Here is a 23722-nt window from a genome sequence, read left to right as displayed (position 1 = left end):
CCCCGTTTCCGCATGTGACCAAGTGGCACAAAGAGAAAACATTCCTGCCCGACTCCTCCCAGTTGCACAGAGAGTGGGGCTCTCCCTGTTCTAGGCTGGAGGGTGTTCCAGGGGCCTCAGATGACCATGGGTCCAGCCAAGCATCCTGTGGTGATGAGATGAGAGGGAGGGCATTGCTAGGTGGCGCCCTGTGCAAATCTTGGCACAGTTTCACCCCTGGACGCCAGGGCCCCATGCAGAGCCTCACACCCGGTAGGGTTTGGTGGGTGCTGCTCGACCCTGGGAAACTGAGGCACGGAGCGGGGAAAAGGACCTGTCCAAAGTCACTCGGGGTGACCTGAGGAAGAGCTCTGGGGAGCTCGAGAGCGTCTCTCTCACCCACAGAAGCTGGGCCAAAGAACGACATTACTTCGCCCCGCACGGCTCGAAGCGTACGGCCCACAGAGAGCCGGCAGCAGGAGCCCCGACTCCTGGTCGGAAGAGCAGGCGTCACGGCGGCCGCTGCAAAGCAAGCGTTTGTCCAGCGAAGTGGCGGTCGCCTCGCTCCCCGGTGAAACGGGGCTGACTTTGGGAAGGTCACTCCCCAGCTGGCTCCCCCCTCCCTCGTCACTTCCAGAGGCATCTTGCCCGCCTCTCCCACTGCCTGCTTGCTTCCGCCCCTCCCCCCACTGAATGATTAGCAGCTATTGATCGGGCCCCGGGGCTGGTGGTGAGGTCTGTCCCAGCAGCTGTCTCAGCTGCACTTGTCCGGGTAGCAGGCGGGGGCAGAGGAAGGATGGGGGAGGGGCAGGAAGGCGGGGGAGGGAGGGCTTGTGCTTCAGGATTCAGGCTATCAGCTGGGGTCCGAAAATGGGACTTCCACTCCTGCCTCTGCCCCAGGCATCCCGTGTGACCTGGCTTAGCCTCTCTGTGCCTCAGTGCTCTTGGTGTGAATGTGATATGGCACCCCCCCCCCCCCCGTCTATTCACCTTGGAGAGCGGGGGCTGTCTCTCACGGTGGGTCCGTACAGCACCCAGCACGCTGGGCCCGGAGCTTGGCGGCCACCGCTAAGCAGTACGGCCGTCCCGGGAGCACCCGGTAATGTGGTGGGAAGCGAGGAGTAGAGTCTCCCGCTGAACCCTGATTTCTGGAAGATAAACGGGGATTGCCCGGGATGGCCTGGCACTAGGGGGACAAGGGTGACCCTCAGTGACTGCAAGCGGCCAGCCACACTGCACCCCCTTGTGCCAGGGGTTCCCAGAGACCCGGTGGGAGGCAGAGAGGGCGACTGGACTTGCTGGCCGAGAGGGCACAGAGGGTCTGAGTTCTCTGCCGCGATTCGTAGCGGTGGGGCCCACGCTCAGCATCACCCACGCGCCCTCACAGAAGCGCCCCACAGGGGCTGTGGGCTAGTGAGTGCTCAGCTTGCCAGCTCCCCGCTGTCCAAGGTGTCCTCCTGAGAGCTGGTCTCTGCCGAACCCCCTCTTCCTCCGGCCAAGTACACCCGCCTGCGCTGGCAGCTGGAGCGGAGGGTTCGGATTGGGGCCTTGCTGCTTTCACAGGACTCCTGGGCCATGGCTGGTTCAGAGAGTTGCCCCCTCAGCTTCCCCAGGGCAGAGCCGGGGCATAGGCAGCGAGGCAGGTCAGTGGGTCTGTCTGTCTCGATATAGTCCCACAGGAATGGGAGAGGGGGCAAAGAGTGGAGCCAGGGTTAGCCCTCTCCCTGCTGTGTGGCATGGATATCCATAGCTCATGCTGTCCTCGGGTTCGTGTGGGGGGACGGGGTCTAAGGGCTGGCTTGGGTCCCAGCTTCTTGCTCCTCCTAGCTTGCCCTCCCTTTCCCTCTCCATGGTGGCAGAATCGGTCCCCGCATGTGATAAATGCATCTACGGTCCTGTCCCACCATCCGTAGGGAAGCGCTGCGCTTCAGGGCTTTGGCCTCAGGCTCTGCTGAGTGATCCCCCAGCCTGCCCCAGTTCCTGAGAGCTGCTCCGCGGCTTCCTGGGTGAGGCAGCGACAGGCAGAGGCGGAGCACCTTGTGTTCTGTGCTGGGGCAGCCCCAAGACCAGGGGGATGGGCTGGCCTGGCCACTTGGTGTATGGAGCCTTGCAGCGGCTACCAGGCGTTACTATGACAGGCTGGCACCAGGACCAGGCCTTGCGCCTTGTATTTCAAAGGCCAGGCTGGCCGGTCAGATAGGGCCCTGGGAGGGTTGTGGGTTCAATTCTTGCAACTGGTCTTATGCTCCCATGGGCCTCCCCGGAGCCGGGCCTGGGCGTGTGCCTTTCAGCCCCTGCTGGTGGAAGGAGAGGGGATTGTAGAGGGAAGGTATAGAGAAGGGACTGGAGGGACTTTGGGGATACGAGTTAAATATCGAGGACAAAAGTTCAAGCCCTTGGTTTCCCATGGCCTGCTGGTGGCATAGCGCCCCCTAGTGCCAGGCTGGGGCGCAGGCGCCGTGCTGCGACTGAGGAAAGCGCCCCCTTTCACCCAGCCAGGGCAACTCTTCCTGCATCTGCCTGAGTCTTCGCTGCAGCAGGGGCTCCGAGCAGAGCCCAGGGTGCTGTGTGCAGTAGCTGTGCGCTTCCCTGCTCCCCTAAATAACCCAGCCTGCTCTCCTCCCACTTCCGCAGGGGTTATAGCCGGCACCACCCACCCACGGATGAACCAGTGGGGGGGGATACTGGGGGTGGGTTGCTCCTGGGAACAGGGCTGCTCTTTGATGACAGTTCCCTGGTGGGGTTGGGGAAGGGCGAGGCCTGGTGTAGGCCCCGAAGGGCATGTCTACCCAGCACGTTTAGCCTGGGCTCTGGCTCTGGTTTCAGCCACATTCCCCCCCCCACCTTCTGTCCACACACAAATCAGTCTGACCCATCCTCAGACCTGCTGGGAGTGAGTCTGAGCCCGAGGCCTGTCGAGACGCCGTTCCGCTGCCATTTCGCAGCCCTGAGTCCGAAGGGCCGTGCAGTGTACTGGGAGACTCGGGCCCCGCAGTGGTAAAAGCTGGTTCACAAGGCCAAGTGGAGGCACCGCGTCCCCAAGCCGGGCCCACAGCCCTGGGTTTGCAATGCCAATGCAGTGTGGACGCACCCTGAGGGGACCTTTGTCGGGCAGGAGAGTTCGACGGAGAGGGAGCCCAGCGGGAGGCTGCGTGTTACTCTTCTCCAGGGCCGCGCGAGGCTGAAGCGGCCCCTTCCTGCTGCTCTGTTCCCCATGGGCTTGGCTCTCCCCTGCTTTCCCACAATGCCTGGTGGCCCAGTGCCTTGAGGCGGGCGACGAGAGGAGAGACGGGCGGCACTAAAAGCATTTGACTTTGTCCACCAACGGCACAAAGTCAGATGATTATTTACAAAAAGGGAGGGATTCTGCCGGCTCCGAAGGCGCTGGGGCCCCCGGCTCCGCACATCCCATCCCTGGCGCTGGGGCTAATCACAGCCACTCAAAGAGCGAGAAGGAGCCGGGGTCCTCGGCTCGCAGAGGGAGCCAGAGCCCAAAAGGCCTGATCAGCGAGTGCTCAGCTCTAATGAGGAGTGGCCTGGAGAGAGGCAGTGTGTGAACATGCATCTTAATGCGTCGCTGGATGTCTGTGGAGCCGCCTCCTCCCCCCAGCTGCTGCCTCCCTCAGAGGCAGCAGCACGGACGGGGGGGGGGGGCAGGTGGGAGCTGGGGGATGCAGGGAAAGCCCTTGCCTCCCCCCCACCCTGTGCTGCTGCCTCTGATACCCCAGCACCAGGTCCCCAGCTGAGGAGATGGTGGGTGAGGACTGAGGGGCACCGGCAGAGCTGTGTGGGAGCCGGGGGCTGTGGGCCAGGTTTGAGGTGCGGCAGCAGAGTGGAAGGGAAACTTGCCTAGCGCCTGCGCAGGCTCCCCCTGGCTGCAGCCGGCTCTATCCACTGCGCGCTGTCAGGCTCCCAGGCTGCTCTGGGCCTGTGGCTCCCGTCCCGTCCCGGGGGCAGAGCATGTGGCAAGCGAGCTGGCTCTGCTCCCAGGTCCCAGGGGCAGGGAGACAGGGCAGAGCCTCTCTGAACCCCAAAGCACCAACCTCACCCATGCACCCCACTCTGCCTGGGCCTGCAGCTGGTCCCGGGAGCTGCTCAGCACTTACAGCTCTGTCTGGGCCTGGGCTACCTCCCGCCTTGGATTCCCATTGCTGCCCATCAGGAGTCCTCACAGGCCCTAGCAGAGCTCCCTGCCTCCCAAAGCGGCCCTGGGCGCCCCAGCTTCAATCCTGCCATCGCCCCCACTCCCTTGAGCACAGATGCCTCTCGGAGAGCCGGCTTCGCCACCCTGGGGCGGAGCAGATGACACTGTCTGAGGCCTTTGGAGCTGAAGGGGGAAATGACTCTGCCCTCAGCTCACAAGTGGCTTTTGGGCCGGATCCAGGAGTCTTCTGTCTGAGGCGCCGGGATGGAAAAACCCGGCCTGCCTGATCGCGTGTCCCGCGCCCTCACGGGGCCAGGCCCGGCGCGTAGCTGAGCCATGCCGCTGTTTGTTTTGCCTCACTTAGCACAGATTGGAAAAATGTAAATGACCTGCCTTCCTAAGGAGCCCATTAGCGCCTGGCCTTCCTGTCCTGAGATGGGCCCCGCTCCAGCTTCAACATGGCCCTTGCTGCGAAGGGGGCAGGAAGGGGGAAGGGGGGCGTGGGCCTGTGCGTGTGGGCCTGTGAGCTCTCTGGGGCCAGATCCTGTCAGGTGCTGGTCCCTTTCTGCTGCCTTTCTGCTGGTCCCTTTCTGCTTCCAGCGGGGTCACCCCACCCTGGTGTCATTCCAAGGGGCAGGAGATACCGTGGGCCAAATCTGGCTCTCAGTCATGCTGGCGTAAATCCACGCTGACCCCTCTGGCCTTAGCAGAGCTGCTCTGGATTGACACCCCGAGTCAGGCTGTGTGCACGACTCCACGCGGTGGCGTGGGAAACGGATGCCCAGGCCAGTCTGTGGGGCCGGGAAAAGCCGCATTCGGCTCTCACGCTGCTGTCAATCAGGGACGTCTCCATGGGTCCCTCCAGTTTCCACCTGGTGTAGGAGGGAGCAGATCTGCTCTCCCAAGATTCAACGGGGCAGTGGGTCTCATTCTTCCAGGCGCCCCCTCCCGCCCTCTGCTCCTCTGGCTGGGGTTCGCCTGCCCCTCGGCCATCTGGGCAGAGCCGGGGGTTCTTGGCTGTGCTGCTGCCTTTCCACCCCGAGAGGAGGCTGCCTCGCCCGTGTGATGGACGGGCAGGACACGGCAGGCGCAAAGTTCCCCCTTCCCACGGGGCCGTGGCGCTGCGCATGGCTGGAGCGGCCCCCTTTCGCGGATGCATCAGCCAGCTGGCATCCAAGCAGCGGAGGCAGCAGAGAGGATGGTGGGAAACCGTGGCGGAGCCGCTGAAATTTCCAGGCCGTAGGCCCGAGCTGATTGGGCTGAGCCACCCAGACAGGAAGGCTCCTGCCGGGGGTTCCCCCCTCTCTGCTGAAGCCCCCAGGGGAAGCTGCCTGGAATCCGTGCTGGCTAGCTCAGCTGTCACTCCCCATCTCTGCACCATCTGCCTGGGGCTGGCGCAAGTCACCGCAGCACCCTGGCTGGCTGGGGAGGGCGGGATGGAGGGATTCCCTGACATGGGCTCGTCCCTGGCCCAGCCTGGGGCTCAGAGGACGAATGGCCACCCTACCCCAGAGTGGCCAGAGAGGCGCCTCTGTGGGTTCGGGTCTCTTGTGCCCTTCCAGCTGCTTTGCTCTTCTGTTCCTGGCTCGGGCCATGCCGCCGCATGCCGGGCACCAGGGGCTGCACCGGCGCTGGGTGGGATCTGGCCCAGTCTCGCCTGCCGGGGGCGCCGTGAGGGGGAGTCCTGGGTATCACAGGGCTAGCTGCAGTCTGTGTCCAAAGGGGCGAGGGTGGGAGCAATGAACAGACTCGGGTGGGCCACGCCCCGGGACAGGGGGCTGTGGGGCACCCCACAGGGAGGCCGTCAGGGTAAGGAGAGGAACAAAGTTCTCTCGTTGAGGACACCGAGCTCACCCTGGCCACCTGGCCTTTGTCTGGGAGCTCGGGGCAGGTTCTGACCCCAGCCAGCAGCCCGAACGTGCAGTCGTCAGCACAGCAAGCTTCTGGTTCTAGCAGCGCTGGTGTCAGTAGAACGGCCCCTTTCGCCTCCCTGGAAAACGGGACGCGAGGAAGGGAGTGAACCAAACGCTACCGACACGGCTCGGGGCAGAGACGGGCTGAATCAAGTCCCGCCAGGCGGCCAGAGGCCCTGGCTTAGGCGCCCAGAGCCAGGATCCAGGCCCATCCTGCTCTGAGCTGCAGGCTGGGGGAAGGGAGGGTTCCTCTTGTGGCAGATTGGTTGCCCCTCCTTGGTGCAGTGTTTGCTGTAACGAGGAGGGGCCCTGTCTGTCACGGCCAGAAGGAGGAGTCTTGTCAAGCTGCTGGACCTGGACTGACTTTGTGGCTCCGTTGGGCTCTCCCCCGGCGTTGCATCTCCCCAGTATCCCCGCCGGACCGTGCAGCTGTCCAGGGGATAGCTGAGTCTGCTCCACGTGGCGGGTGAGTCACGTGGGGAGATGTGGCCCCACCCCCAGATTTCCGCCAGGGTTTCTATGCCCTGCCCGTAACCCTGCTGCACGCCACGCGAGCCTTTCAATTGTGCCCCCCCAACCGTTGGGCACCGTCTCTGCCCCCGCCCCCCCGTTTGCTCCGCTGCCCCGAGCTCCCTGATCCGACTGCCCTCCATGGGGCTCTTCTGGCTCAGGTGCCGCAGGACGAGTGGAGCGCCTACCCCGGGGCGGGGAAGGACGGCGAGATCCCCTGCCGGCGGATGCGGAGCGGCAGCTACATCAAGGCCATGGGGGACGACGACAGCGGCGACTCGGAGGCCAGCACTAAGGTGTCTCCCAAGGGCTTGTCCCGGCGAGATGGCTACCGCCGCTCCTCCAGCGTAGACCAGGCCAGGACCAAGTAAGAGACGGCCTGAGAGCCAGGCCCACTAGGAACCTCCTCTGGGGATGCCGGCTGGGAGAGGGGCAGGAGGCAGGGAGGAGAGAGGATTTTGGAGGATGTGGATTAAGGGCGGAGGAGGGATTAAGGGATTAAGGGGGGAGGGATGCTCAGGGAAGGATGTTGGGAAGGTGGGTACAGGGTGGGGGAGGGATGCTCAGGGAAGGATGTTGGGGAGGTGAGTACAAGGTGGGGGAGGGGTGGTCGGAAGGATGTTGGGGAGGTGAGTACAAGGTGGGGGAGGGGTGGTCGGAAGGATATTGGGGAGGTGGGTACAAGGTGGCGGAGGGGTGGTCAGGGAAGGATATTGGGGAGGTGGGTACAAGGTGGCGGAGGGGTGGTCAGGGAAGGATGTTGGGGAGGTGGGTACAAGGTGGCGGGGGGTGGTCAGGGAAGGATATTGGGGAGGTGGGTACAAGGTGGCGGGGGGTGGTCAGGGAAGGATATTGGGGAGGTGGGTACAAGGTGGCAGGGGGTGGTCAGGGAAGGATATTGGGGAGGTGGGTACAAGGTGGCGGGGGGTGGTCAGGGAAGGATATTGGGGAGGTGGGTACAAGGTGGCGGAGGGGTGGTCAGGGAAGGATGTTGGGGAGGTGGGTACAAGGTGGCGGGGGGTGGTCAGGGAAGGATGTTGGGGAGGTGGGTGCAGGGTGGAATGTTGGGGAAGTGGGTGCAGGTGGGGGAGGGGTTGTTAGGGACGGATGCTGCGGCGGTGGGTGCACGGCAAGGGAAGGGTGGTTGGGGAAAGATATTGGGGAGGTGGGTGCAGGGTGGGGGGAGGGACGGCTGGGGAAGTGGGTGCAGGATGGGGGAGGGGTTGTCAGGGATGGATGTTGGGGAGGTGGGTGCAGAGCAGGGATGCTAAATTGCGGGTAATCAGCTAATTGAGTAGTGGGTGGAATTTCCATAGACTACTTGATTAGTTGATAAGGGGGGAAACTGCAGAGTCGCAGCTGGGTTCTCTCCCGGCCAGTGAGCTCACCCTGCTGCGGCTCTGCCTTTTAAATGTATTAAGAGCCGCCGGGCTCTTTAAAAGGCAGGGGCATAGCGGGGGGATCAGGAATCAGCTGATTCCCCAGCTCGTGCCTGGTCCCCCCTCCCCTACGCCTCTGCTTTTTAAATGCATTAGGAGCCGGGTGGCTCTTCATACATTTAAAAAGCAGACACTCAGCGGGGGGAACTGGGAGTGAGCCGGGAGAGCCGATTCCTGGCTTGCTCCCATCCCCCCGGCTGCGCCTCTGCATTGTCAGGGAAAAATGCTGTCTGCTTTTTTGGCAGCTCTTAATACATTTCAAAAGCAGAGGTGCAGTGTCTGGGACTGAGCTGGGAATCAGCTGATTCCTGACTCTGCCTGATCCCCTTCTCGCCTCTGCTTCCCCGTCCCCCCCGAGACGATGCTGGGGCGGGTTGGCTTTTAAGCCAGCTCCCCAAAGCATCAGCTTCTGCTCCCCATCCCTTGCTGCCTCTCTCTGGCAGTGGCAGCAAGGGGGATGGGAAGCGACTTGTTGAGTCACTACTCATATGCTTATCGGGTAGTTGACTAGTTACATCCCTTGTGCAGTGTGGGGGAGGGGTTGTCAGAGAAGGATGTTGGGGAGATGGGTGCAGAGTGGGGGTATTGGGGACGCATGTTGGAGCGGTGGGTGCAGGGGCTTGGAGAGGTTTTACTTCAGCTTTCGTGAGAGATGGATTCCACCGTGTCTCTGGCAGGGAATTCAGGCTAAAATACACAGTTTATTCTTTTAAATGAAGCCCCACAGAACCAGACCACCATGGATTTCACCAACCCTTCGCCTCCCCTCCCCCCGCAGATTTGCACCTTAAACACCCTTGGGTCAGCTTAGTGAAGGGAGATTTGAATAATGAAACTGATCAGCCTTACACAACTCTACTCGCTTGTTGTGTCTAGTCTTTATCGTGTTCACTTCTGTCGTGCCCAAAGACCCTGGTTGTGACCTGTGCTAGGGGCTGCACATACACGTCCAAGGAGAGAATCCCTGGCCCAAAGATTTTTCCGGCTGGGAGGGAGCACGGGGCCAGGACAGTTTCCAGGAGATTAAACTCTTCCATTTTCTTTGACCTCCACGAATGCTGGCGAGTAGCTTTTGCACTGGGAAACAGTCAGTTTTGCAGGGCCGACACAAACAGGAAATGCAAGTGTCCCGCCTATTTTTAGAGGACCCAGATTTTCAGAAATACTTGTTCCAAACGCCCGTGGGTTTGATGGCGCAGCTCTGGTAAATGTGCCCACACAGATGATATCCAGCTTCCTGGGCATTTGCATGTGCAATTACTGCAGCTGCATTTGCAAATAGGGGTCCAGACCCAGCGCTCGGAGCAGTGGGCACAGACTGGCGCGGGGAGGTTCTGTGTGGGTGCAGCGTGCACATGAGGGGATCCAATTGTAGACACAGGAGTTAGGTGCACAAGTAACCAGGAGTTAAGAGCACAAGTAAAGGGAGTTAGGTGCACAAGTAATGGGAGTTAGTTGCACAAGTAACCAGGAGTTAATAGCACAAGTAAAGGGAGTTAGGTGCACAAGTAACGGGAGTTAGTTGCACAAGTAACCAGGCATTTTTGTGCATCCAGATCTGTGAAACAAATAGTATTGGGGTTCAGAGAAAGTTTGAACTGTCTGACTCTCTAAGGGTTGGATCTTGTCTCTGCAGGGATTTTAGCCACAGTTGTAAACTCCTGGCTAAGAGGGACTTTAAACACAGTTTGCACCAGTGCAGTGGGATTTCACATTGGTGCAATTTGTCACTGTTGCAGGAATGGGGCAGAGGGTGACTGCTTTGAAATTGGGATTAAATGCTAGGCTGTGTCTAGACTGCTTTTGCGGAAAAATTTGCCAGCTGTCTACATTGACCGCTTGAATTTCCGCAAGAACACTGACTTCCTACTGTCTGAAATCAGTGCTTCTTGTGGAAATACTATGCTGCTCCCATTCGGGCAAAAGTCCTTTTGCGCAAAGCTTTTGCGCAAAAGGGCCAGTGTAGACAGCTCAGATTTGTTTTGAGCAAAAAAGCCCCGATCGCGAAAATGGCGATCGGGGCTTTTTTGCGCAAAAGTGCATCTAGATTGGCACGGACGCTTTTCCGCAAAAAGTGCTTTTGCGGAAAAGCGTCCGTGCCAATCTAATGCTCTTTTCTGCAAATGCTTTTAATGGAAAACTTTTCCGTTAAAAGCATTTGCGGAAAATCATGCCAGTCTAGACGTAGCCCTAGAGTGCAAATCACACTGCAGTGTTAAGACGAGGGGTTTGCACTGGTGTAAATCATGCACTGGTGCCAACAGTGTTTGTATTAAGAGTCTGCACTGGTGTCAATTATGCTGGACTGGTACAAACTGTGTTTAAAGATAAAGGTTTGCACCATTGCACTAGGCTGATGTAAATCAGGCCAGCAGTAGGAGTTTGCACTGCTGCATGGGGTTGTGTGAGGGGCTCACACCAGTGGTGGCAGTCCCTGTGTCAGCAAGGCTATAGTGCTCTCAGGTGTTGGCGGCCCAGGTAAGGATGCAACACTTGCCCGGTAACCTGCTCTGTTTCTCCCCATGGCCTTGGCTCACCCTCTTTTTGTCAGCCCCATGCTGCTACCTATGACTCTGAAGCCTGCCCTGCTTATCAACACGTCTCTCTGCTCCGGGGTGGTGTGGAGCACCATGGGTCAGCTGTGCAATCATATGCCCGACACATGGGCCTTGCCTAGCCAGAAGTGGACTGGCTAGGGCTGCCTCCCAGCAAGCTGCTTGGGTCTCAAGCCCGCCAGGGCTCTGAGAAACCCCAGCTGGCTCGGGGGCTGCGTGGGGAGTTTGCAGAGGGGGTGGTGAGCACGTGATGGGTGGGGGTGCGGATGGCAGCAGCCGACGGGAGCCCAGGCACTGAGCTGTTTCCAAATGCTCTGCTTGAATGTGTTGCTTTTGGTCCGAATCCTTTTCCCCCCGCTGTCTCTCATTAGGTTTGCAAGTAGGCACTATTCTGACTCATATATCTGTACCTGTCCCAGCTGCTGCACCCCGTCCAGAATGCACCCTCGGGGACAGGGCTATGGACGCTCCTTCACCACTGGCCAGGTAAGGTGGGGCAGTGCCCGTCGCGGCGCCTGGCTCTCGTGCCCTCAGTCGCTGGAGCTGATACGCTCGGGTGGGGAGAGGGATGGTGTTTGGACCGATTCAGCATCCACCACAGGGCTGGATTTTCGTAAGAGCCCAGCTCCTGAATGAGAGGCTGGTGCGGCTGAGTTGAGGCCTGCCCGTTAGGTGCTGAGTGGAGCCTCCTGGTGTGCGGGGCAGGCCTGGCCGCTCTCCACTGCCTCATGGACACCTGCCCCCAGCCCCACCTTGCACGTGCTAATCTGCAGCATGGGGGCGCTGAGTCTTGGGGGGGTGGCAGAGTCCTCGGCATGCACCACCTAAGCTCTGCCCCTTCACCGCAGTGGCTCTGCTTCCGCAACACCCCCCACCCCCGCGATTCATGCTGCCTGCTCGTCTACAGCCCTGCCTGAGCTGGCCGTGACCCCCCATCAGTGGCAATGCACAATGCTGTCTTCTCAGGGGCTTGACTGGCACCCAAATGCTGGCTGCCATTCTCAGCCCCCTCCTCTCTGCTCCCAGCGTGGGCTGGTTTTCTGCCCCCCCCCTTTGCATGCCTGTTAGCCCCAGAAAATGGCATCCAACTGATGTTCCTGGGGGAGAAGGGTGCAACCGGCACAGTGGCCAGGTAAGCTCCTCCAGGCTGCCCTTCCAAAGTGCTACAATCTAGTCCATCCTGAGGGGATTTTAGCACCCAGGGCCCTTTCACTTGCTGGCTGCTTTGCCAAGCCACGCTCCACATTTGTCACCCGCTGAGGTTTTTTCTCCCACTGATGCACCTCGTAGAAGGCATCACACAAGCGTCAGGTGCTAATCACTGGTGATTTGAGCGGGATTCAAACCAACGACCCAGCAGGGCAAAGGTTCCCCGGCCCCTATTTCCATCTTCCCGGGCCAGCCAGCCCCAAAGAGTAGCCGGTATAGAGATGAAGGGGGCTGTGAGCATTCGGACTTGGCTTGGAGAAGCTTCTGGAAGTTTCTCTGAACCTCTTGGTGGCACCAGGCCTGGCTGGTCACATCTGTGGAAGAGCTTGTCTCTGCCACAGTCCCAGGGCTGCTGCTTCTAGCGCTGCCCGGACCGACTTCACCTCCCCTCGGTCCCGGGTTTGAATTTTGAGTGTTTCCCCAGCAGACGCCAGGGTCTCCCTCAGACAGGACTAGCGCCTGGGTGCAGCGCCAGGGTCTGTCAGGAGCAGAGATAGAGGGGCCTTCCAGGGCCGGGTTAAGGGGAGGTCTAGCCGGTCAACTGCCCGGGGCGCCAACCTATGGGGGGGCACCTGATGGCAGCTGTAAGGGGCGCCGCATGCCCAGCCACCCCTTAGAGCTGCCATCAGGTGCTGCGCGACCCCCAGCCCCGGGCACACGGCGCCTGATGGCAGCTGTAAGGTGCATAGCGCCGGGGGTGGAGCCGCGCATGTGTCGTGCGCCCGCTGCCCGGGGTGCAGGAACGGCTCAAGCTGTCCCTGGGGCCTTCTAGTGGCTGAGTGACCCAGCTTTGACTGGGAGTTGCCTCCCATTCGGTGGGGCACGGCTGGGCAGCGTCAGCACTGAAATCAAGCCCCGTGGGTCAGATGTGCACCAGCAGAGGTAGCTGCCCGGTCGCAGGACTCAAGAGCTGCGGCAGAGGAGAGAGGCCATGGCTGCTGGCAGCTTGGCCAAGGGGCCGGGGGGGCTTCCTCTCTCGGTCGCTGGGCCAAATCCAGCCAGGGGGACGAGGAGAGTTAGCATCCCGGCAGCCTTTGTGCAGTGTGTTTGGTGGGTCTCAGTCGTGTCCCCCGCGGGCAGGTGTGTGCCTCAGGGAAGCCAGCGTGCGCCACACTGACCGGCCATCTCAGCAGAGGCCAGCGACTGCTTGAGGTGTGGAGACTGAGCGCCCGTCTTGCCCCGCCAGAGGGAGCACTGTAGGGGGCAGGGTGTGGGCAGTGGCCGGCTGTGCGTTGCTGAGCCCCGCTGAAGGGTCCCCCGCTGGCTGGAGTCGGAGGGGCTGGGTGAGTGGGGAGGGGCGGATGCAGGGCCAGCCGCTTCAACATCACTCCAGCCCTGGAGCAACCGGCTGGGGCCAGGCCGAGTCGTTCCCTGTAGCCCCTCGGGTGTCTCCGTAGAGCAGTGGTCTCCACCCTTTTTAACCACATGATCACTTTTTCAATGTAAGTGCAAAGTAAGATCTACCTCAAACCCAAATATCCTTGCCCGGTTTCCTTCCCCCACTTCTCTGAGCCCCCACCCCTGCTCCAAGGCCTCACCCTGCTCACTCCACCCCACTTCCTCCCCAAATCCTGAGGGCAGGAGCAGCAGGACAATGGGTGGAGGGGCATCAGCGCTTGAGAGCTTCCTGGCCAAATCAGGAAGGATCTCCTGTCAGAGGCTACTGGTAGATTGCGATCTACTGGTTGGTGACCACTGCCGTAGAGCATGGGTTCCCAAATTGGGGGATGTGCCCCCCTGAGGGGGCATGAAGAAATTCCAGAGGGGGCGTGAGGTGTCCCATTCCCCCCCCACTGTCAATCCTTCCCCCTAAGTTTCTCTGCTATTTTTCAGCCCCGGTCAGTTCTTTTTTTTTTTGCTCAACAAGTTTTGCTGCTATTGGGGGGAGGGGAGCGTGAGGGTTTCTCAAAAATCAGACAGGGGGCGTGATGCCCAAAAGTTTGCGAACCGCTGCCGTAGAGGATGGTGCTGGGGGCGGGGGGCGCTGGACCCTCCCAGAGCTGCCCAGGCCCCTCATCGCCCCTCCCCCCGTCTCCCCAGATCAACGAGGAGCTGAACCACCAGTTTGAGGCGGTCTGCGAGTCCGTCTTCGGCGAGGTGGAGTCCCAGGCTGTGGAGGCCCTGGACCTGCCCGGCTGCTTCCGCATGCGGAGCCACAGCTACCTGCGGGCCATCCAGGCGGGCTGCTCGCAGGACGACGACTGCCTCTCGCTCTTCTCCATGTCTGCCCCGCCCAGGCCAGCCATCACCAGCAGCATCCTGAAGCCCAGCACCTGTGAGTCCCAGGCTCTGCTCCGTGGCGCTGCTCCCAGGGGTCCTTCCTGCCGTACAGGGGTGGTGGGGCCCACATGGACCTCACACTGACCCCTGTCCCTTCCCACAGAGGAAACCCCCTGGGCCATTCTCTCCCCCCTCCCATGGAGGGACCCTCACCAGCCCCTCCCATTCTCACCCCACATAGGGACCCCCTGCTAACCCACAGAGGGTCCCCCTACCTCTCCATAGAGGGAAGTGCCCACCAACTTCCCCCTCCCATAGACGGCACCCAATGCTTCCCCCTGCCCCACTTTGCCACCATCTTTCGGGGATGCCCTCCGAGGGCTGGGCTAAGTAGCCAGTGGGCTCACCTGCCATGGAGCTGTGGGGGCTGCCAGCCCCAGCGCAGCCCTTGGGCAGGCGGGAAACATCAGCCTCACCGAGGCAGCAGCTCACATGGCTGGCGCTGGGGGCGCTAAGAGTGTCCGACTGGGTTGTGCTCCCACCCGCCAAGGCCCCCATCTGTCTGTCAACCCTCCTTCCTCTCTGCATTTGTTTCTGTTTCCCCCTCCTCTCTCCCTGAGCCTGTCTGTTTCTCTCTCCCCTTTTCTGCTGTCAGCCTCAGGGCTTGCCCCACCCTGAACTTCCCTCACTTGAGGGTCGCCTGGTCCCTTTGGCCAAACAGCCGTTCCAAAAGCAAATGAACCTTGCGTGTCCCTCGCCACAAGCTCACAGTTAACTGGCAGTTATATAGGGTGTGTCTAGACTACATGCCTCCGTCGACGGAGGCATGTAGATTAGCCAGATCGGCAGAGGGAAATGAAGCCGCGATTAAAATAATCGCGGCTTCATTTAAATTTAAATGGCTGCCCCGCTCTGCCGATCAGCTGTTTGTCGGCAGATCGAGGCAGTCTGGACGCGCCGCGCCGACAAAGAAGCCTTTCTTGATCGGCACAGGTATGCCTCGTGAAACCAGGTTTACCTGTGCCGATCAAGAAAGGCTTCTTTGTCGGCGCGGCGCGTCCAGACTGCCCCGGTCTGCCGACAAACAGCTGATCGGCAGAGCGGGGCAGCCATTTAAATTTAAATGAAGCCGCGATTATTTTAATCGCGGCTTCATTTCCCTCTGCCGATCTGGCTAATCTACATGCCTCCGTCGACAGAGGCATGTAGTTTAGACGTACCCATAGAGTGTGTAACTTTGGCTGATGTTGCAAGGTAGGGCCAATTCCCAGGCTGGTGTAAACGGGTTCAGTAGAATTGCTTAGCTTCACAGCAGCCAAGGATCTGACTGCTAGGTCTAGCACCCTGTGGGGATGCAGGAGGAAGAGGCGAGACTGGGACTTTTCAGCGTAGAAAATGACGAGACTAAGAGGGGATATGACAGAGGTCTATAAAATCATGACCAGTGCAGACAAAGTGAATAAGGAAAAGTTATAAGAACCGGGGATGGGGGGAGGGGTGTCACCAAATGACATGAATAGGTAGCAAATTTAAAACAAACCAAAGGAAGTATTTTTTCATGCAGTGCACAGTCAACTTGTAGAACTCCTCGCCAGAGGAAGTTGTGCAGACCAGGACTGTAACGGGGTTCAAAAAAGAACTAGATAAATTCATGGAGGTTAGGTCCGTCAATACTTATTACCCGGGACGGGTAGGAATGGTGTCTCTAGCCTCTGTTTGTCTGGAAATGGGTGACAGAAGAAGGATCACTTGATGATTCCCTGTTCTGTTCCCTCCCTCTGGGGCACCTGGCATTGCCACTGTCGGCAGACAGGACACTGGGCTGGATGGACCTTTGGTCTGACCCAGTCTGGCCGTTCTGATGTTCTTAAGTTTGGCCTTCATTCATGTTAGGAAACAAGAATGTGTCTCTCTCTCACGGGGCTTTTTCTCATGTCCCTCTCCCACGACAGCCTTCAGCTACAGAAAAGCGCCGCCTCCTATCCCTGCAGGAATGAAAGCCAAGCCCCTCATCTCGATCACGGCACAGAGCAGCACTGAGTCCACCCATGAAAGCTACCTCCCCAGCGAGGTTGCCCGGAGCCCCTCGTGGTCCAAAGACGCCGCGGCTCGCTGCAACTCCACGGAGAGCTTGGAGAGCTCCAAGGTGACCGCCCTCTCCTTGGATCTGCCACCAGTCCAGCCCAGGGGCTCTTCCAAGCCATCCACACTCATCATCAAGGCCATCCCAGGCAGGGAAGAGCTGAGGAGCTTGGCACGGCAGAGGAAATGGCGCCCGTCCATTGGAGTTCAGGTAGGTGTCGCTCTCCCCTGGCTCCCTGGAGTCTCCAAGAGCTACACTTGGACCCAGATCCATCTGGATCTAGCTGCCAATGCTGCACGGTAGCTCTCTGACTCACAGTTCCCTGCAGGACCCCAACACTGGCCCTTCCAGGCTTGGCAACTGGGGCTTGATACAGGGTCCCAATGCATAGAGCCCTGCGTGGATATAAAATTGGTATCCGCCTCTGCAAAAATGATCCGCATATCTCTGCAGCCATGTCCAGGGATACCTGCAGATATAAAGTGGATAGCCCCAGGTTTGCAGGGTTCTAGACACAACATTTGTATTTGTGACTGCATCTGCAACAGTGAGCTGCGGAAATCCGCACCCACATCTGCAGATACTTGCAGACTGGGAGGGCCCTGCCAATGCATGGTGCCTCGCCTCCCCTTCAGCCATGCCCTCTCTTACGCTCTGTGACTCTGCTCCAAACCAAGGTCTCACCCCCCGACCTGGCTCTGCAGCCGTTGCCAAGATGAGTTGCACGGGGCATCGTGTCGGCATGAAATCATCTTGCCAACAAGCAGTGGCAGCGCCAGGTTTCTTCCTGCCACACCCTGCCCTTGATCAACAATGCAAGGGGACTCCGGTCTCCGTCTTTGTGCTAGATGCTCCTGGAGCTGCCTGGCCGTTGCCTTCATTAGCGCTTTGTTTCTCTGGCTTCCCTACTGCTGCGCTGCTGCATCTGCTGACGGAAATTAAAAAGCATGAGTCTCTTGCGCCCGAGGCGGTGGAGCGATTCTCTCCCAACATGCTCTCCCTCTGATCACCACCGCAGGTGGAGACGATCTCTGATTCCGACACAGAAAGCAGGAGCCAGAGGGAATTCCACTCCATCGGGGTGCAAGTGGAAGAAGACAAAAGGTACGGCTGGTTAAATGCAGCTTTTATCGCTGCATCCCTCCAGGAGCAAGGCTCAGCGCAGCCCCGGCTCTGGCTTCATTGTTTTCACACAATGCCTCCCCCAAACTAAACATTCACAACCTGCCTCTTCTCCGGAGCATCCCAAGAGCTCTGCAGCATCTTCAGCTGACTGCTAAGTACAGCTGTGTTTCCCCGCTAGCTCATAAATCAATGGGCAATGCAGGCGGCAGCTGGCCAAACTTCCCTGTGCAACGTGCCTCCGCCTGGACTTGAGGGCATGCGCGGGCGGGGTAGCTAGGTCAGCCTCTGGCCCATCCAGCTGCTGGGCCTGCCAGCTGTCAAAGAAGCTGCTGCTTGTGATGAGCGGAGAGGTTGTGCTGTGGGCACAACTGCAAAACGGACTGAGGCTTAGCAAATGCACGTCGCACAGGGCAACAAGCAGCTCCCGAGTTGTCACAACCTTGCTAAGAGATTCAGATCCTCACCCAGGAGGCTCTGGTATTCGTTAGCGCCTCCCCTGAGCCGCTCATTGTCTTATCAGCCCGTTTATTACCCTGGGCCCCTGGGTACAGCACCCCTCTCCGCACTGCCTGGGCTTTTCTGCACGCTGGGCAGGCGCCGAGGGATCTGCAGCTGTCTGGCAGGTGTGAGCAGGGCTGGGAAGTGATTCCTCCCGGGTGCCTGCGATCAGCAGCTGCTTTTCTGCCTGCGGTTCTGACCCAGAGCTGGGGTGCAGTTCTGGGCTTTCGAATCTGCCTGTCTCACAGAGGCCCCCAGTTCGGATCCGGAAGCGCAGTTCTGCAGGCTCTGGCTGAGACCAGCGGGGCCCGGGGCTGTGCGAGGCTGGGCCCAAGGCATGGCCGTGGCGGGAGAACAGCTGTGACCCAGCTGTGCAGAGGAAGAGGCTGAGCGGTCAGGTGGAATCGGGTGGAGATGGCCAGAGGTGGAGGCCAAAAAAGCCCTTTATGGGGCCCAGCTCTGACCCAACCCCTGCTCTCAGACAGGCCGGGCTATTCCCTGCCTGTCTCCCCACGGCCGAGTCGCTGAAGGGCATCTGAGGGGAACTCTTCCATGTTCCGTCTCTTTGCTCGACAAGGGCCCTGAGCACGTGTGTGTTCCTCTCCCCGTCCTTCAGCATCTGTCCAGGGCCCGTTCCCATAGCAACAGACGAGCGCAAGCAGGAGAGAAGGCATTGAAATGAGGGAACACGAGGAAGCGGCTCTTTGCGGGTTCTCCCCACGGACCACCGGGAGCTCGGCAGCTTGTGAGCCTCCCAGCCCAGCTTCTGTGGAAAGGGAGGCGGCAGCGCGGCCCCTCGCTCCGCTCCTGCAAGGGGAGGAGGGTCCCGGCTGGGCAGGGTGGGCCGGGGTGGGCTCGGAACGAGGGGTTCCGCTCCAGCTGGGTAGGTTTCCTTAGACCCCCCCCCCCCGCGCCACCTCGTCCACTACTCCCCACCTCCGCTGTCTCCCCCACCCGGAGCTCCTGCCGCTGCCTCTCCTGCTGCGGGATGAATGCCCCATAACCCCTTTCCCGCCCTGTCCCCAGGCGGGCCCGCTTCAAGCGCTCCAACAGCGTGACGGCCGGCGTGCAGGCAGACCTGGAGCTGGAAGGCTTCCCGGGCCTGTCGGTGGCCACAGAGGACAAGGCCCTGCAGTTCGGACGGCCCTTCCAGCGGCACTCCTCGGAGCCGGACTCGTCCAGCCGGCAGTACGCGGTGTACAAGACGGTGCACACGCAGGGCCAGTGGGCCTACCGGGAGGACTACCAGATGCAGTATGACACGGTGGAGGTGCCCCGGCAGGACTCCTGGATCGACCGGGGCTCCCGCAGCCTCCCCGACTCCGGCAGGGCCTCTCCCTGCCACCGGGACGGGGAGTGGTTCATTAAGCTACTGCAGGCCGAGGTGGAGAAGATGGAGGGCTGGTGCCAGCAGATGGAGCGGGAGGCCGAGGACTATGACCTGCCAGAGGAGAGTGAGTCCAGATGGGGCTGTGAGACTGGAAGGAGGATGCACCCAAGAATCCCCCTAGGGTTGGGGTGCTGGAGTCTTGCTCAGCATCACGCAGCCTGGAGTATCCCCACAGGCACTCAGGGAGCGTCTGTGTAACCCAGAGACACAGACCACTGACTGGGGCGAGTGAAGTTGGCTCTGCAGCCTCGGCTGAGAGGCAGCTGGCTTTTCGCTCGTGCAGTAGGGCAGGGGCGGGGAACCTTTTTTGGGCGGGGGGGGGCCGCTGACCCACGGAAGCGTCAGTTGGGGGCTGCACAAATGTGAGAAGCAAAAACCAACCAAACAAAAAACCAACCAAACAAAACCCCATGTTCCCCTCACACACCAGATCCGGGGCGGGGAGCAGGCTAGTAGATCTTGTGGGCCCCCTTGCGCTCTGGGGTGGGGCCAAAAATGAGGAGTTCGGGATGTGAGAGGGGGATGCAGGGAAGCAGGCAAGAGGTGTGGGGCTGGGCAGGCGGGCGGGTGCAGGAGTGGGTTGCGGATTAGTGAGTCTGGGAGGGTGGCAAGGTGCAGGAGCAGGCTGGGGTGGGAGGGATAGAGCAGGAACAGAAGGGGGGTTCAGGATCTGGGCAGGAGGGGGCTGCTAGCTCCCCAATGCTAGGGGGGAGCCCTGAGCCTCAGGGGCTGGATCCAAGCTAGCTGGGGGCCGGATTCAGCCCCCGGGCTGCAGGTTCCCCACACCTGGTACAGTCACAGGCTTTAGCCCCTGAGGTTGCAGGTTTAACCCCACCTGCCGATGACCCAGGTCTGTCGGCTTTACGCCTGTTTACCAGTTACCCAGGGCTGCACAGAGACCCGGACAGGTGTTGTACAGCCCTGAGTACCTGGTGTACAGGCGCTCCCCAAGTCACGAACATCTGCACGTAGAAACAAAAGGTCGCCTGCAGCCAGGGGAGCTGGCAGGAGCCAGAGGTGGTAGTGAGTGGGCTGAAGGACTCCGGAACAGCAAGGGGCCGTCGCGCCAACAAGCGGCTGGAAAGAAGTGGCCCTTTGAAAGAGAAAACGCCGCCTCTCTCCTGCCACTGGCTGCACGGCCACCCCCTGCGCCTCCAGAGTCCTCGGGCCTGTGCTCAGGCCTCCTAGTGAGCGGGGGTTGGGTGCAGCCCGCGGGGGGGGGGGGGGAGGCAGCAAGGAGTTGGGGGTAATAGCAGAAGCCGTCACAGAGTGCGGGAAGAGTGGTGGCAGCCCGGGGATACCCAGGAGTCCCCTTCAGAGTCTCCATCTGCCTTCTCATCCTCAGCATTCACGGTTACATAAAACCCAACATTTCTACGATTTTTCATGGCAAATCTACAGCATTATCGGTTCAGTAGTGGGGAGCCTGGGACCTTAACTGCCATTTCTATCATTGTTTCTGGGGGGAAATGCATTCCGAGTTCCAACCAATCGACTCAGACATGAACTTTTAGAACCGCCCATCCGGACCTACTGTACCCCCTTTGGAACATGACCCAGTGGTTGCACGGGCACTGCACATGGTGCCTTCCAGCTCACGAAGGGTTAAGGGGGTTAGGCTTGGTGGCATATAATACCCTGTCAGGCTTGTGCTGGCTGCATCCCCGGAGCTGGGAGGGGTCTGGGTAATGCAGCTGCAGGTCATTAGTGATCTCCTCACCCCTCGGTTTTTTCTCCGTGTGCCTTCCCAGTTCTGGAGAAGATCCGGAGCGCCGTGGGCAGCACCCAGCTTCTGATGTCCCAGAAGGTCCAACAGTTTTTCCGACTCTGCCAGCAGAACATGGTGAGTACCTCCTCCTTCCTCATGGGTTCCCCGGGGTGTGTCTTGTCTGACGCACATCTGGGCTGGGGCGGCAGCAGGGCCATTGCACCCTGCACAGCTGGAGATGGTTCCATAGTGAGGTGCCACCCAAAGGGTAGGACGCTCACCCCCAACATGCTTAAGGCTGGCTCCCAGGTTCGGTGGGCAATACACGGCTCTTTCTCGTGGTGATTTGGTTATTTCATCGCTAGCAGGACACAACAGCTGCATCAGTATTTCAATGAAACAGTAATAACAATTCCCAGCCTTCTCCCACATCAGGGGCTGCTTCGGGCTCTGGGCGAAAGGCCCAGCCTGGTTCTTACTTCACCTGAAACATTTTGTCCCAGCCCTGCTAAGAGAGACATTTTTAATCCAGTCAGGGCTAGACAGCCCAGCTCCACTCCCCGTCAACTCGAGCAGGGAGGTGAGAGTATATAAGGACCTAATCTGTCTGTCTTCTCCCCCTTCCGAAGGACCCTAATGCATTCCCCATGCCCACCTTTCAAGACCTGGCTGGATTCTGGGACCTCCTTCAGTTGTCCATCGAGGACGTCAGCTTGAAGTTTGCGGAGCTTCAACAGCTCAAGGCCAATGGGTGGAAACTCATTGAGCCCAAGGTAAGGGGATCAGAGCGTGAGTGCTGAGAGGCTGAGAAGGAGTAAGGGCAGCTGGGGTCTCACTCCACAGGACACAAAGGCAGGTTTTGTTGGTCTCTCGCTGAAGGACAAAGACGGCGTATGTCATAATGCCACTGTGTGAATCCAAGGTTCACTCACACCTTGGATACCGTCTCCAGATCTGGACGCCCCATCGCAAAAAGCCCTGGGTGGAACTGGAAAAGGGTCAGAGAAGGGCAACAAAGATGATCAGGGATGTAAAATGGCTTCCTTATGTGGGGAGACCATAGGGCCCTTCCGCTTAGAAAAGAGACAACTAAGTGGGGAGAGGCTAGAGGTCTAAAAAAATCACAAACAGCATGTAAAATGTGAGTAGAGAAGAGTTTGATTCCTTCACACCACACAAAAATCTGAGCTTACCTGATGAAATTAACAGGCAGCAGGTTTTTCACATGATGCACAATTAACCAGTGGAACTCATTGCCAGGGGATGTTGTGACGGTCAAAAGTGTAACTAGATTCAAAAAAGAATTGGGGAAGTTCATGGAGGATCAGTCCATCAATGGCTCTTAGCCAAGATGGTCAGGGATGCAGCCCCATACTTCGGATTCCCCTACACCTCTGACTGCCAGATTCCGGGGTGGATCACTTCTTAGTCGCCCTGTTCTGCACACTCCTCCTTAACCTCTGCTGTGGGCCTCTGTTGGAGACTGGCAGGGTGGACCGTGGTCTGACTAGGTGTGGCAGCTCTTATGTTGTTACACGTGGGGCATTGTTAGCAGGTGCATTCCTGGCTTGGCAGAAGAATAGAGGGTTTGTTGGGGGGAGGGGGCGCAGGTGCAAAATCGGATCTCGTGTGTACAGTAATTCCTCATTTAACACGTGCCCGCTTAACACATTTTCACGCTAGCACAATTTTTTTAGGGAATATTTTTTGAATTACACGACCGTCCCTGGAATAACACGATTTCCCCAGCTGGCCCATTGCCGGTGGCTGCGCGGGGCTTCCCCTGCCTCCCTGCAAAGTGGTGGAGGGTTCGCCGGTCGCTGTGCCGTTCCCCGGTGACCCCTCCTCACCGGTTGCAGTGCGGGTCCTGGCAGACCCGTCACAGGGGCATACTCCCAACCCAATCCCCCTCCCCTCTCCTCCCCTTCCCTTCCCCAGAGCCAAACACCTCCCCTCCCTGCTGTAATCCAGTCCCCTTTCTCCCCCAACCTTATGTCCCGGTCCCAACAGACACCCCCGCTTGAAACGCAACCCCCACCTTTTCCATTATTTTCAATGGGAAAATTGACCCCGCATAACACGTTTTCACTTAACAGGACAATTTTCTGAAACATCTCTCTAGTGGTAAATGAAGAATTACTGTATATCAGCTGTGTTCCCCATAGAAGTCATGCAGAGAAGGAACTGGCTCCCAACCCCCATGGGTAGCAAATGCAAGAGGTCTGGCTGGAGCCTGGGAAGAGCCGAAAGGAGCAGTCTGTCGCAGGGCACCCCGATTCTTGCCCAGCCCCAGGAGAAAGGGGCGTGGTCCTTCTCCTAAGTGTGTGTGTGGCTTACAGAGCGGACACCCTTCTCTCCTTGTCTTGCATATCTCATGCTCCCCTCAGCCCCCTCTTGTGGAGAGATGGGGCAGGCCAGGAAACAAAGGAACCTTGGGCCCTGCTCATCTCAGTAGAGAGTAACCTCTTCTCCCCCTTCCCTGGTTTGTGGGGCCGGGGTGGGGGATGACCCGGCCTGGGCTACGGCTGCAGAGGGACAGAGAGGTGGGAGCCCTGTGATTGTGAGTGTGGCCAGGATCAGTTAGCAAAGCCCGAGCCCTTCTGTCCTGAAACCTTCCTGCAGCTGGAGCCTTTGGGGCCCGACTCTGCTCCGGGTAGGTGGAGAGTGCAAACGTCACACCCCCACCTAGCAGGGGTGTAAAAAGATGTCACACCCCCACCTAGCAGGGGTGTAAACAGACGTCACATCCCCACCTAGCAGGGGCGTAAACAGACGTCACACCCCCACCTAGCAGGGGTGTAAACAGACGTCACACCCCCACCTAGCAGGAGCGTAAACAGACGTCACATCCCCACCTAGTAGGGGCGTAAACAGACGTCACATCCCCACCTAGCAGGGGTGTAAACAGACGTCACACCCCACCTAGCAGGGGCGTAAACAGACGTCACA

At 59.5% G+C, this 23722-nt stretch overlaps 1 protein-coding gene across 2 annotated transcripts in view; it reads left to right on the top strand.

The window, feature by feature from the left end:
* The window catches only part of DLGAP3 (DLG associated protein 3), a 160510-nt gene that overhangs the window by 130000 nt on the left and 6788 nt on the right, over positions 1-23722 (top strand). The window contains exons 3-10 of one of the 2 annotated variants that reach the window (XM_075909188.2): positions 6708-6913; positions 10912-11026; positions 13790-14024; positions 15922-16262; positions 17071-17156; positions 18702-19129; positions 20817-20908; positions 21403-21546. In XM_075909188.2, the coding sequence (XP_075765303.2) occupies positions 6708-6913; positions 10912-11026; positions 13790-14024; positions 15922-16262; positions 17071-17156; positions 18702-19129; positions 20817-20908; positions 21403-21546 (1647 nt within the window). The remainder of the gene's footprint in view (positions 1-6707; positions 6914-10911; positions 11027-13789; positions 14025-15921; positions 16263-17070; positions 17157-18701; positions 19130-20816; positions 20909-21402; positions 21547-23722) is intronic. The other variant, XM_075909190.2, reaches the window with a different exon arrangement.

The sequence above is a fragment of the Pelodiscus sinensis genome, chromosome 26 (assembly GCF_052426305.1).
Source record: "Pelodiscus sinensis isolate ZL-2025 chromosome 26, ASM5242630v1, whole genome shotgun sequence".
NCBI lineage: Eukaryota > Metazoa > Chordata > Testudines > Trionychidae > Pelodiscus > Pelodiscus sinensis.
This window is presented reverse-complemented; position numbering and strand designations above follow the sequence as displayed.